The 14,625-nt window shown below is 37.0% G+C and overlaps 1 protein-coding gene across 2 annotated transcripts in view; it reads right to left on the reverse strand.

Annotated features, from left to right (window-relative positions):
- Positions 1–14,625, reverse strand: part of si:ch211-127i16.2 (probable flavin-containing monoamine oxidase A) — a 54,389-nt gene that overhangs the window by 29,511 nt on the left and 10,253 nt on the right. For both annotated transcript variants that reach the window (XM_051908405.1, XM_051908404.1), the window contains exons 6-7: positions 13,958–14,047; positions 10,692–10,776 (exon numbers count right to left, since the gene is read on the reverse strand). In XM_051908405.1, the coding sequence (XP_051764365.1) occupies positions 10,692–10,776; positions 13,958–14,047 (175 nt within the window). The remainder of the gene's footprint in view (positions 1–10,691; positions 10,777–13,957; positions 14,048–14,625) is intronic.

Here is a 14,625-nt window from a genome sequence, read left to right on the forward strand (position 1 = left end):
AACTAGTTTGTCATGGGGGCCAGTTCATGAAAAGCATCCCAAATGAGGGGCCGGAGAGATATGGCTTGCAATATGAGTGATGACACAACAGCAATATAGGAGCCCATATGTTGTATTTTTGCACCAAGACACCCAAGTAGACTTTTTTCCTATATTTAAACATCCTCATGTTGTATTTTGAAACTGCATTACAACAACATTTTGTGTGTGTATGTTCTTGGGAAAATGCTTATGCAATTTAGCTTATTAGGTTCATACTCTGGTAGCATCTGCTTGCTGGTATATTATATGCATCATCAAATCTTTTATTTAAAAAAAAAAAAAAAAAAAAAAAAAAAAGTGTAGTTTACAGCAGAAACTGTGACAAACGATCGTGGCAGCTGCCTGTGACTCCTGGCACGAACTCTGGCAGCTGATACATAAAATTTTTTTAATAATAATAATAATCCTGTGGGAACTTTGCCTCATTATTTTAAAACACCACCGCACGCCACTGAGAACAGTGTAGTTTTTACCGAGCAAACAGCAGAAACAGCGAGACAGAGACCGTGGCAGCTATCACGAACTCTGGCAGCTGGGGATGCCACCGGAAGTGACGCTGCTACCTGCCGCTGTCAGGATTTGCGCTTGCTCTCTCTCTCATCGCGTCTCACGGGAGAGGCTACTCGCGCCACTCGCCTAACGTCACGTGACTCATGCTCTGCGCTGCGACTGCAGCTCGTGCTGTATAGAACAGATGCACGTCAATTCATAACTGTAGGGCCTTGTTGTCCGACTTAACTAAATTTATTCTAGAGATGTCTTTTTCACACTAGGATAATTGAAGGGCCGGAAAAAATTAGATTGGGGGCCGGGTTCGGCCCGCGGGCCGCCAGTTGAATAGCCCTGGACTATAGCATTTCACTTGTAAGCATTTAATTTGTAATTAGACACGTTTGTAAACCTGTTTTTATAGAAATTGTAATTTTCCAACAAAAAAAAAGCTGCAGTTTCTGTCAAAATAAAAACTCAAGGATTTATCTCTTGCAAGTGTAGAAATTAGGATAGTAAAGTTTTGCAATTTTTCGCCTACTGTAGCATGAAGTAAAATACTACAACCCGAATTCTGGAAATTTTAGAACGTTTTTTTTTTTTTTTTTTTTAATTTGAATAAAATGAAAACTAAAAGACTTTCAAATCACATGAGCCAATATTTTATTCACAATAGTAAACGATAACATAAATGTTTAAACTGAGAAATTTTACAATTTTATGCACAAAATGAGCTTATTTCAAATTTGATGCCTGCTACAGGGTTTCAAAATAGTTGGGACAGGGGCATGTTTACCATGGTGTAGCATCTCCTCTTCTTTTCAAAACAGTGTGAAGACATCTGGGCATCGAGGTTATGAGTTTCTGGAGTTTTGGTGTTGAAATTTGAAACCTGATATAGGTTTCCAGCTGCTGAAGAGTTTGTGGTCGTCTTTGACGTATTTTTCTCTATAGGTGAAAGATCTGGACTGCAGGCAGGCCAATTCAGCACCCGGACTCTTCTACGACGAAGCTATGCTGTTGTAATAGCTGCAGTATGTGGTTTTGCATTGTCCTGCTGAAATACACAAGGCCTTCCCTGAAATAGACGTCTTCAGGAGGGGAGCATATGTTGCTCTAAAACCTTTATATACCTTTCAGCATTCATAGCACATTCCAAAACATGCAAGCTGCCCATACCATATGCACTTATGCACCCCAATACCATCAGAGATGCTGGCTTTTGAACTGAACGCTGATAACAAGCTGGAAGGTCTCCCTCCTCTTTAGCCCGGAGGACACAGCGTCCGTGATTTCCAACAAGAATGTCGAAATTGGACTTGTCTGACCATAGAACACTTTTCCACTTTGAAACAGTCCATTTTAAATGAGCCTTGGCCCACAGGATACGACGGCGCTTCTGGACCATGTTCACATATGGCTTCCTTTTTGCATGATAAAGCTTTAGTTGGCATCTGCAGATGGCACGGCGGATTGTGTTTACCAACAGTGGTTTCTGGAAGTATTCCTGGGCCCACTTAGTAATGTCATTGACACATTCATGCTGATGAGTGATGCAGTGTCATCTGAGGGCCCGAAGACCACGGGCATCCAATAAAGGTCTTCGGCCTTGTCCCTTACGCACAGAGATTTCTCCAGTTTCTCTGAATTTTTTGATGATGTTATGCACTGTAGATGATGAGATTTGCAAAGCCTTTGCAATTTGACGTTGAGGAACATTGTTTTTAAAGTATTCCACAATCTTTTTATGCACTCTTTCACAGCTCTGCCCATCATTACCTCTGAGAGACTCTGCCTCTCTAAGACATCCCTTTTAAGGCTAATCATGTTATAGACCTGATATCAATTAACTTAATTGCTAGATGTTCTCCCAGCTGAATCTTTTCAAAATTTCTTGCTTTTAAAAAAACATCCCAACATTTCCGGAATTCGGGTTGTATACTTATGAAACATTAGTACATTTGTTTTACAATAAATGGCTATCATAGGAATTATAACAATATAAAATTATTGTTATTATATTCTAATTGTTTGGCTTCCTAAAACACAAGTGTAAATGTAATGTAGAATGAGACAATATATATTACAACTAAAAAAGGGTTGAGTCTCCTTTAAAGTTCTAGTGCAAGTCAATGCACACTTTTTTTTCTTTGTTCAATTTGCACACTGGGTGCAAATTGCACTGCAACATGGGTTAGAGCTCTTAATTTTGAACTCTCAAAGTGCACCAGATGAATCTATGAATTTAACTTTAAAATGTACATGCCCCCAGAGCCTCTAGTGGGACTGCGGTCCACCCCTCACAGTCTCACAAAATCCTGTGGTAAGCAGTGAATGTGATCTAAAAAGCCAAAAATGCAAAGCAATTACAAAACGCCAGGATTATTATAACAAAAAGGACATAAAAGGGAGCTCAGATACTGTTGGGAAAAGTCCATCTGTAAAATGTTTAGCAAATCACCCAACATCTCATTAAAGTGGATCCAGCACTATGCAGAAAAGCATTTTAATTGAAGCTAATGTTAATAAACGTCTCTGTCCTGACAATGAAAAATCAAACAGGATAAGCGATGCAGAGAACAGCTACGTTGTAATTGTGTTTAGCAACGGCAATCAGAATAAGATATTTTGATTACATTATGTTTCATGGACGGGTTGCTAATTAAACAAGAGGCTCTGATTAGCACATTTCCACTATACTAACTCTCTCCCAGAGGACTTTCCCACATGTTATTAAAAAAACAACCCGCACAACACGTATCCAATATATCTTTTATTAATCATGATTTATTTCTGTGATTGTTTACATGTGACCGCCAATCCCATGTCAGCCCACATGAATCTGTCTCTCGTAAGGTCTGTGATGGCAGACGGGGGAAACAGATCTAATTTAGCCGCAGTGACTGAGGTGTGGAGTTGCTCTCACTGATTGAGAGCAATCGCTCTGTGCCTGGCAGTCCATCATAATGGTGTGCTTATAAGAGACAGCAACTGTCTGCTTGCTTCAATTTGCTAGATGTTAGGAAACTGCAACACCACCAATCTGACAGCCACACAGAGAGACAAAGGGATGCGCAACTTTGGAAGAAATGAAGAGATGTTTGTGTACACTTTATATTGATCATGGAAGTGGAAATTCATCAAATTGCAATCAAATGATGGAGATGAGTGTAAAATGGGCATATACTAGGGTTGCATGATATATCCAAATAAAATCAATTCCGCAATATGGCTTAGTGTGACTGTCAAATCGCGAAGACTGTGATTAAATTAAAAGTGCGCCATTTACACACCTGATATCATGAGTTGCATACATGTAATTGAACAGTGCCGAGCTTCACTCTGAAACCGCAGCACATATTTTAAATTAGCAGCAACCTGTCAAAATAAAAGCTTGATGGATTACTGTTTGAAAAGGAAGAAATTAAGACATAAATATTAGTAATTTTACAGTAAAATAAAACGAATTGGGTAACACTTTACAAAAAGGTTCATTAGTTAACATTAGTTAACTACATTAGTTAACATTAACTAATAATGAACTGCACTTATATAGCATTTATTAATCTTTGTTAATGTTAATTTCAACATTTCCTAATACATTATTAAAAACCTTGTTAACATTAGTTAATGCCCTGTGAACTAACATAAACAAACAATGAACAATTGTATTTTCATTAACTAACGTTAACGAAGATTAGTAAATACAGTAACAAATGTATTGCTCATGGTTAGTTCATGTTAGTTCATACATTAACTAATGAACCTTATTATAAAGTGTTACCATTAATTTCATTACTTGATTTTTTATTTTACAGTACAATAGTGTTATTACAATATATTTCTTTTTTTTTTAAATCAATAAATCATAATAATTATTTAAAAAAAACACACACATTTTTCAACACTTGAAAAAAAAAATGGCGTAGGATTTACTTTGAAACAATTTTCACTCAGAAATTGCTAGTAGTAAATTGCCATGTCACAAATACTTACAAAGAAATGGCAAGTAACAGTCACAGTTTGAGTTTGTTTTTGTTCTTTTCCTAGTGTGTTTCATTTTGTTCTTGGATAGTTTCCCTGTGACCTAGTTTTCCCCAGTATGTGTAATTTGTAATAATTTTCCTCACCTGTGTCTTGTTAATTATCTTGTTAAGGTCCTTTGTTTGTCTCATGTATATATACCCTGTGTTCTCCCTCAATCTCTGTCTATTCTCGTTTGTTGTAATGTGGTTTTCTCCTGCATTTTTCCTGGCTGTGTTTGATGATTAAAGTCTGCCTTCTAAAATTATTCCTCGTTGTGTGAATTTCTAAGTACCACGTTACGTGACAGTAACACATTGAATTAAACACAAAATTTTGAAGCAGAAAGACTGAAATAGTATCTTGTAAAACATATCCCAATAATGTTTGTTTTAACTTCAAAAAAAAAAAAAAAAAAAAAAACCTTTACGAAGGGACGAGTGCTATCGTTTATGTCTCCTTGTTCACCTAAATGCCTGGTAAGGTGTAATTTTCCTTGCTTTACCCGAGGCAAAAAAAGCCATGTGTAAACTGTGTAACAGAGACTTTAAATTATATGCATCTATGGTGAAATTACTATATTTTTCGCTTCAATACATGTTTATTTTAATGCGAACAATGCGCTATCGTTTTAATTCATGCATAGCACAGCAAAAATAGACTCGGTGCGGAAAGGATCGCTGCACTGCTGCAGACACACCGCTCCTGGAACGCACTGCCGGACCGCATCCGTGTGCAGTGTGAACGCTCTAATCCGTTAATATGGGCACAGAAAAAAAAAAGCGCACTGCAAACAGAGTATGTGTGAAACAGGTGTTAGTGCTTGTGCGCCATTGCGCACAACGTTGGTATACTTTAACCACCTCCAAGAATAGTGGGGGTCACGAGTCACTTGCATCGTTATTTTGGGGGTCGTGGGCTGAAAAACTTGGGAACCCCTGCTCTAGGGTGATTCTTTCATCATTTAAATGAAGTTAAATCATTTAAAAAAAAAAGCCAATCAGGGAGGGATGGATGTGTTTGTCTTTACCTGATTTGCATAATTAGTGAACCAGGTGTTAAAACAATGCAACAGTGCAAATAAACAACACTACGCACACTCTATGTGGCTGCAGTTCAAGCTTTAGTGAATTCCCTGGATATTTTACAGCCCACAATCTAGATCCTCCTACACTTCTGTCAGTCTGTCGCTTTCTTTCTTGCCCTCAGGTTTTTTTTTTTTTTTTTTTTTTAATGTTGTCTCTATTCCCCTCACTTCTTGGCATCTCTTTCACCTCTGTTACCCAGGTAGCTGTGAGTGCTGGAACTGACAGTTATAGCATAACCTCAGGCTAATGGGCCACAGGTGCTCTCAGCATTTCTGTAGGATTCCCCACCTGCCTGGAGCCTTGGGGAATACTGTGCTTAAAAAAAGAAGGAAAAAAGAAAAAGAAAAAAAAGCATCACTTGTTCTGGACACGCTGGGCTGAAAACGTACTCATTTTTTTTAGTTAGCCTTTGCTTTGAATAACTAAACAAATTATAATATAATATAAAATGATATAATATTTTTCAGTAAGTAATTACACTTTTCTGTACTTTAGTTGCCGTCAGTACTATAATATTTAGGCTCAAGTTTAAAAGCTTTTAAATATTTAAAACATATATATATATTTTACAACTGTTTAAAAACACGGACCAAAAACCCTGCAATTCATAGATTTCTGACCAATCAAATGTTCTTTAGAATGTGAGGGACATTGCCTGTGACCACCTAGCAATTGTTTTTTTTTTTTAAAGGACAATCTTTCACTTAAAAAAATATTTAGGCCTAAAATTAAGATTCATGTATTTGAATTGCATATAAATTTCCATTCAATTGAATTGCACACTTTAATAGGAAATATGTCAACACAGGAAAGAAAACCACACCTGTCAATCACTGTCAAAAGATCTTCAAATTTGGATCTTTTCATGTGAATGCTGCTTTTTCTCCAACAAGATTCTGTTATTGTATGATAAAGTACCATTTTCTGTTCAGGTTTTCTTTTTCCAGTCGAAAATGTCATAAAAGGCCATTTTCACCTGAAAATTCAATGGCCAAAATTTGCTCTATCCCTTGTTCCCATTCATATACCCACACTGCCTCCATTCATCTGTAAATTCAAAAGTGATACCAGCAATTTGGTAATTAAAGGTTTGGGCATAAAGCCTGTGCTTTTGAACACATTCCCAAAGCGCTGTGAAATTGGAAACAATCCGGCACTCTTATACAAAAAAATCTGCTTAAACTCCGGTGTAACCACCCTTAAAAAAATAGGTCACAGCAGTCAAACGGATGCTAATGTTTTGCTTTCCTTCTTTCTTCTTCTTCCAGCATAAACAGGCCTCTAAGCGCAACTCTGAGTGACGTGTCTGTAAGGTTGCTTGCCACCGCTGTAGCCCGCTGTCACTGGAGATGCTCTCTCATCAAAGTGGAGTCGATGGGAGGCCGGGCCAGGGACCGTTTTCTCTGCCAGTCAGCTCAAATTGCATGCAGCTGCAATGCCAGCTTAGTCAGGTACAGCGTTTTGGAGGAAGACTGGGGAGTTAAATATAGCAACCAACCAGCTGCACCCGGTTATGCCTCGACATGCCACAAACCCACCGCAGGAATGCGTCCAAACCTGGTTGAGCATCTGAACGCCAACCAAAATACCAAGACAAAAAGCACATACATCCCACAACCTGACTAATCGCCGGCATAATGTAGGCTCGGTGCAGCAAAGCATGAATACTTCATAGTTTTATACAGCTACACACGCGCCCACGCACAACAAATCCAGCAAAAACACACATACACACACATTCGTTTCTCATGGTTGCCCACGCACACCCACACTTCATATTCTGTCCTCTCCCCGACTGTCACAGAAATCCAGGATTGCCTTATACAGTTTTAACACGTGGATTTAAAGCGATTGCTTGAAGACGTTTGTCCCGCTGACTTTACTGATGACAGCCATTACCTGTGACTTTCAAGTCAAGAAATATCTAAAAACAATGACTGTAAATCCAAGGGAAATAAAACTGTTTTCTCTGTAAATCAGAGAAACAGTTCACCCCCAAATAAATATTCTATTATTGTTTATTCACCCTTATGTCTTTCCAAACCTGTATGCTGTGATTTTATAATTCCAAAATTCCTTTTTTTTTTTTTTCCAATTGAATTTTTCTGGATTCAATTCAATTTAATTAAATAATAATCAAAAAGCATGTCTAATCAGTTGAATTCATAAAACTTTAATAATTTATTATTATTATTTTACAGTAATAGGGCCCTATGAAATGTTTTTTTTCTTTCAGCAATTCTGCTGTCTGTTGAAATTTTCCTAGATTCTGTTTTAGTGCTTTTAAAATTAATCAAAAAGCATGTCTAATACACTGAATTCATAAAACCTTTTTGTTAATATTTTAAACTGTAATCAAACTGCTAAGCATCAGGTTCAAACCTCCTCCACAGACAGCAAGCCAAGTTCGTTTTACTATTAAACGTCAAGGCTGAATGGGCAGGCGAACTCATGAACTACTGTTTTTCAGCTAACTCAATGGTCCCCTTGAGAAATCTAATCACGACCGAATATGAATGTCTTAGATCATGTTATATTCTTCTAATGCTTGTCCTCATGTGCTTTTTGACCAACCAGAGCTTTATTTAATTTCAATATGGATGGTAAAAAAAAAAAAAAAAACCCACACACTCCCAACTCTGTTAGTCCTATCTGAATCAGTACATGGAATCACAGACGTCAAGTAATAAGAATTGAAACTCAAACATTGTTTAGAAAACTAGTCCTGTCCGAATAGGGCTAAAGACATGCAAAGTATTTCATATTTAAATAGCATTCTTTTGTGCTTTAATATTCAAAGACACTCGTCCATATCATGATATGATTAAGTGTACAGCCCTTTATTCATCCAAAATTTGCCAAATTCTGCGACATTCCACATTATACAGTCAATTCCATTTTTATGAGTGGATTCCATGATTCCTTCATATGGCCCTAATACTTAATTATATGACTTCAGAAGACTTGGAATATAGAGCGCGAGTCACTTTTTGGAGCTTGAATGGCAAGAACGTGTGTTCTATGGAAAAATAACAACAAATGTGACCCTGGACCACAAAACCAGTCATAAGTCACACAGGTATATTTGTAGCAATAGCCATTAATACATTGTATGGGTCAAAATTATTGATTTTTCTTTTATGCCAAATCATTAAGTAAAGATCATGTTCCATGAAGATATTTTGTAAATTTTCTACCATAAATATATAAAAAAATTATTTTTGTGAGTGGATATGCATTGCTAATGACTTCATTTGGACAACTTTAAAGGCAATTTTCTCAATGTTTTGATTTTTTTGCACCCTCAGATTCCAGATTTTCAAATAGTTGTATCTCGGCCAAATATTGTCCTATCCTAACAAAAAAAGCTTATTTATTCAGCTTTCAGATGATATATAAATCTCCATTTCAAAAAATTTACCCTTATGACTGGTTTTGTGGTCCAGGGTCACAAATATGTTTGAAAAGGTACTAAATTGACAAATTTCATTGTTGGCTGAATTATTCTTAAAGGATTAGTTCACTAGTTTCACAAAGGAAAAAATTCCTTTAATTTCTTCATAACTTGAATACGGAAGGCGGTCTGGCGGAAGCTAGATATTTTACTTCATAACTTGTTAAATATGGATTTTTTTTTACACAAACGCATTGCTTCGCTTCAGAAGGCCTTTATTAACCTGGGCTGCCAGGAGAACAGAAGTCTGATCACCTGGCATGGCAAACTGAAGCACAATAAAGTACTATCAAGTCAAGCAGTTCATTAATCATTGAAATGGAGGTGGTGGGGGAGTGACTTCACTCATTATAAAAGATAGATGGATGGGAGGTTAAAACATTGTTCTCCTTCAGCCCGGATGACAAGACCACACATAGAGGGACACACTAACACTCGAGTAAGTGAGTCTATAGGCGTTACAAAACTTCTAATTATTTCATTCCGAGTGGATCAGTTTGTACACTGCAAATAACAGTCAAAAAAAAAAAAAAATGGAATCAAATAATAATTTATTGAGGATTATTAAACAAACAAAAACAAGACAAAATATACAAACAAAATATATATTATATTTATTAATGTATTATTATTATTAATCATAAATATTTTATACTTACAACATTACAAAAACTAACACCAATGCAAACGAGAAATTTAAACCCAAAAATTACAGTTTTGTTATGTCCTCACCCTCATGCAGTTCCCAGTATTAATTTCTTTGTTTCATGAAACACAGAAGTCCTTTAAGCAGCTTTTCTATTCAATTAGAATAAATTGTGATTATAAGTGCCAACCTCAAAAAAGTATGACCACATGACTTTTTCCGCTACATTGTAAGTCTTCTGAAGATTTTGTTTAAGGGAAAAAAAAAAAACTTTTATTCCCTAACAGTCTCCTCCTCAATTTTTGAAACCTTTATGAGATTGGTGGTTCACTTTTGAGTGAATTATTCCTTTAATTTCTGTGTCACCAAATAGAATTGCATTGTAACATACGTAATATGTACAGACACACACCTATGTGTGTGTGTGTCTGTGTGTGTGTACTCAACAATGCAGCTTGTATAATGCTTCAACAGTCTGATTCCCAGTACAAATATTAAAAGTTTTCAGTTTGCAACAGGAGAAGATGCCAGAGGCTTGACTTCAAGCAACGCTACCCTCCTTATTTAATTGCTGAATGCATTTTGGACGGCTGTCTAATCTCAACAGTGTCTCCAGTTTTTAAGAGTTCCCGTCACCTGTCAGCTTGCCATCCATGAATTCTGATTTAGAGCCAACAGGGCGATGGCAGTTCAGGCACTCTGCGTAATTCAGAGCTGTCCTTAGATCCGTCACATTAAAAGTGTCCTCGCCAGACTCCACACAACAGACTGTGCTGCACTATCTGTTAAACAAAATGTGGCAGCCAAACTTGCAGCCATGATGGCGGTAGTCCAGGAGGAAGTAGACTACAGGGGGCATGTGATTGACGGCTGTTTTGGGGTCAGTGCGACAGACTGTTTTGTATGAACCTTGTGATTCACATAGACTTGTGTGTATACGTGCACTAACCTGCCAAGTGAGAAGGACACGCAACAATGACGGCTTTACAAGTGACTGTGCCTGCAGAAGTCGTAACTTTTATGTTCTCAGAATCCTGTAAGAGAAAAACATATTAGAATTGATTAAAAGACTGAATCAGACTGTGTGAGGTTTAGACAAACTGAAATGGCAAGGATACGGACACACTGTGGCTGCTGAAACTGTAGCTAACAAAATAACAGAATTGTTACATGAACTTTATTGATCCCGATGGAGAAATCCATGATATTAAGTATTTGGAGAATACATACTCCACACACACAAATCTAGAACCCGGTCAACAGGGAGGCATGTCACATTTATTTCTATAGTATTTTACACAATACAGATTGTTTTAAAGCAGCTTCACGGTAAAAAACAGATTCAATGATGCAAAATTCATCAAACTTCATCATAGGAGACAAATTCAAATTCTGCTGTAAGGAAGCCTGACAAGAAGAGAATGACAATATAACGAAAACGTTTTGAAACTGGCAGAGAATAAAGCCTTCTGCCGCTGTTTCATAAGACACAATCCAGCACCTCGGCTAAACATTGTCATGTTGTAAATAAGACAACATCTGTACTGCAAACCACTCCACGTTGTTGTTGTTGTTGTTTTTGGCATATACCTACCAACGCAAAGTCATTGCCATAGAAACCAATGCAGATATTCCGGAAAAAGAAAGAGCGGCAATGGGACACACAAATCTGATTTGAACAGCTGCGATACACAATGTAGTTTTAGATCAGATTCCAATCGGATACACAAATAATCGGATTTGGACTGACAGTGTGAACGTAGCCAAAAGCTATCCCAAACAGTTCTCACTGCTGGCCAGATTGAAATATAAATGAACACCGACTGTTACAATATGTACAACTCCCAAAGGTGCTGCAGATAGAAATATCAGTAGTACCTTTTATAGATACAGTAACTGTAAAGGAGACCAGCTACCACACTCAAATAGAAGGCAAAACGCATGGGCAGATCATCACAAAGGACATTCATGAACGTTATCCTGGGCTATGGGACAAGGGGGGCACATTTAAACATGTCTTTACGCTGCTGGGACACACATACATTCAGCATTTTGCCTGGGCTCTGGAAATTCAAGATTTGGCTCTTTATACTGTAATACATGCAACTGACAAGAAGCTTTTACTCATGGATCTATTAATATTTGTTAATGAAAGTTATACCTACACTGCAGTTCAAACGTTTGGGGTTAGTGTGATTTTTTTTTTTTTTTTTTTTTTTTTTTAAGAAATTCATTTTATTTATAATTTTTTTCAGCAAAGATGCATTCAATTGATTGAAACGGGCATTTATAATGTTACAAAATTCTGTTTATGTAATAAATGCTGTTATTTTGAACTTTCAATGCATTAAAGAATTCCACAAAAATATTAAGCAGCACTACTGTTTTTAACATTGATAATAATGTTTCTTGTGCACCAAGTCAGCATATTAGAATGATTTCTGAAGGATCATGTGACATTAACTCTGAAAATTCAGCTTTGACATCATACATTTTAAAATAGGAATAGAAAGCTTTTTTAAATTGTAATAATATTTCACAAAACATTTTTACTTTTTACGTATATTTATTAAACTTTTTTCACTATTTCTATTGTAATTTTGAACAAATAAATGATACCTTCGGTAGTGTATGTTCATAGTTGAAAAATATACGTAGGAAATCCAGCGTTAGCGTCAGTTCTGGCAGGTCACGTCAGTCAAGCTCGCATCAGCTGACTCCCAGGTGACTTACGTCTACCTATAGGAATACGACGCCTATCACAGCATCCATATATAAGCTCCTCAGTATTATCAGCAGCTATTGCATTTCTCAGGAGCTAATTACCCTCCTCCATCCCCAGCTCCTCCTCTCTTCAGTCAGGATTGGCCTTATGATTCCCCTGAATCAATATGTGTACATGTTAAATTATTGACATTAATTATATCTGCATATGTTGGTTCTGTTCTGTTTACCCTAGGGGGGGTTATTGCTGCTCTCCTTGCTCTTATCCATGCTAGGCTGCATGGATGCGCAGGGAGTTCTTGCCCAGAACAGAACCATACCGCCAATACAAACTCTATGCAATTATCAATCATATTTGACGATAGTGGTCCTGACAGAACCAACATCACATTTATTCAGGCTGTATCTTCATACATATGACACAAGACTTCTAAAAGCTAGAGGAATGTAAACAAAAAAGTAAAAATAATTAAATGAATATTTTACTTATAAAAAATAATTAATTCATTAATAATATTTTTAGCAATATTTTTGTTGCTTACAGGTGCTGTCAGTGATGTTAGCCATTTAGCTAATTACCGCTATCATGCTAACTTCTTCAAAACTGATTTGCTCATTTTCTGAAAAAAAAAAAAAAAAAACGCCCTAACTGTGCTTTTTTCTGTTTACAGAGCCACAGATATGTGATTTCCCTGAGGACCTATTTTAGTGAAATCTCATACATGGCAAAAAAATAAATAAAAACATAAAAAATTAAAAATATTTGCTAGAACACCTTTAAGTATTATATGTGACACTGATAATAGCAATTAGTTTTGATTGTACAAGTAACCAACTATATTCAGATAATCAAAAACTGTGCTGCAGGTGCTTTTGCCTCAACCGGATGAAGACTTTTCATCATAACAGAGTGTAACACGTTGCAGGCCAGACTTGAACCTATGTTACCCACATGAACACCACTGCTCAATCTTCCCAGAGTTCCCATGTGCTATACGGTGCCCACTTCATGTCATAGCGCTAACATTGATAGTAGTCAATGAGTTCATTTTGATAAACAGTGGGGGTGAGTAAAACTTTCTACTCAGGCATGTCGATGTAACACCATTAAGATGGCTAATGGATTTTACCTCTCTATGTGTGAGAGCAACATTATAAGCTAATCCCCTGATGTGAGGCTTTCAAAAGATTTTGTGTCACCAATTCTCAAATGAGAACGATCTAATGGAGTGGATTTGATTTAGGTTATCTAAATATTTTAGTCATGACAAGCACTTCAGCGTACAACAGTGCATTATACAGAAATGGAAAGGAAGAGGCAGTGCAAAACAAACTAAAAAAAGGGGGGAAAAATAAGAAAAGCACAAGGCAGGACCCATGTCTTGGTATCTGAATAGTATCTCGTTTAAAGGAATGGAACTTATCACTCGCACCGCTGGTGGAGAAATGCTCGTTATCTCTATGTCAACCTTGCGCTGATGGAGTCGTTACCTGACATATGGTCGTTACGGCGGCACCCAACCGAACCCGCTCCGCTCCGATCTGCTCCACCAGCTTCTCTGACAGCTGCTGAGTGCCTCCCTGTGGAGAGAGATGGGCATCACACTAGGGTCAACCACAGCTGCTGCTCTCAATGCACAAAAAACACAACACCATCTCCTTACAGATGTCTGTGTTATGCCACAATGCTCCACTGGGCTTCTCCTCTGCCACAAATTGTGTTTAAAATGTCTGGTGTGCAAAAAAGTGTCATGCTACTGTGATAGATCTGTTTTGTTTTATGAGCCTACCAATTGCATTGCCTGTGTGCTATAGGGAATACAGTATGCATTGTAATAGCATGCAGTGCCCAGTGGTTAGAAGGGTAAAGTAAGACCTAAACTAGTAGAGAGATAAATACGACAGTCAGTGCTGATAGAAAGTAGGTAAAAGAGGACCAGCAGATAAAAGCTTTTCAAAATGAGCCGTTTTTCACCCTTTCACCTAAATCAACTGTGATATCTGATACTATAGTTCAGTTCCAAGCTAACTCACACTATACAACCACTTTGGAGTTCCTTTCAATGTTGATATTTTAACTAATATATATATATATATATATATACATACAGGTGCTGGTCATATAATTAGAATATCATCAAAAAGTTGATTTATTTCAC

This window comes from Ctenopharyngodon idella, chromosome 10, assembly GCF_019924925.1.
Source record: "Ctenopharyngodon idella isolate HZGC_01 chromosome 10, HZGC01, whole genome shotgun sequence".
Lineage (NCBI taxonomy): Eukaryota > Metazoa > Chordata > Actinopteri > Cypriniformes > Xenocyprididae > Ctenopharyngodon > Ctenopharyngodon idella.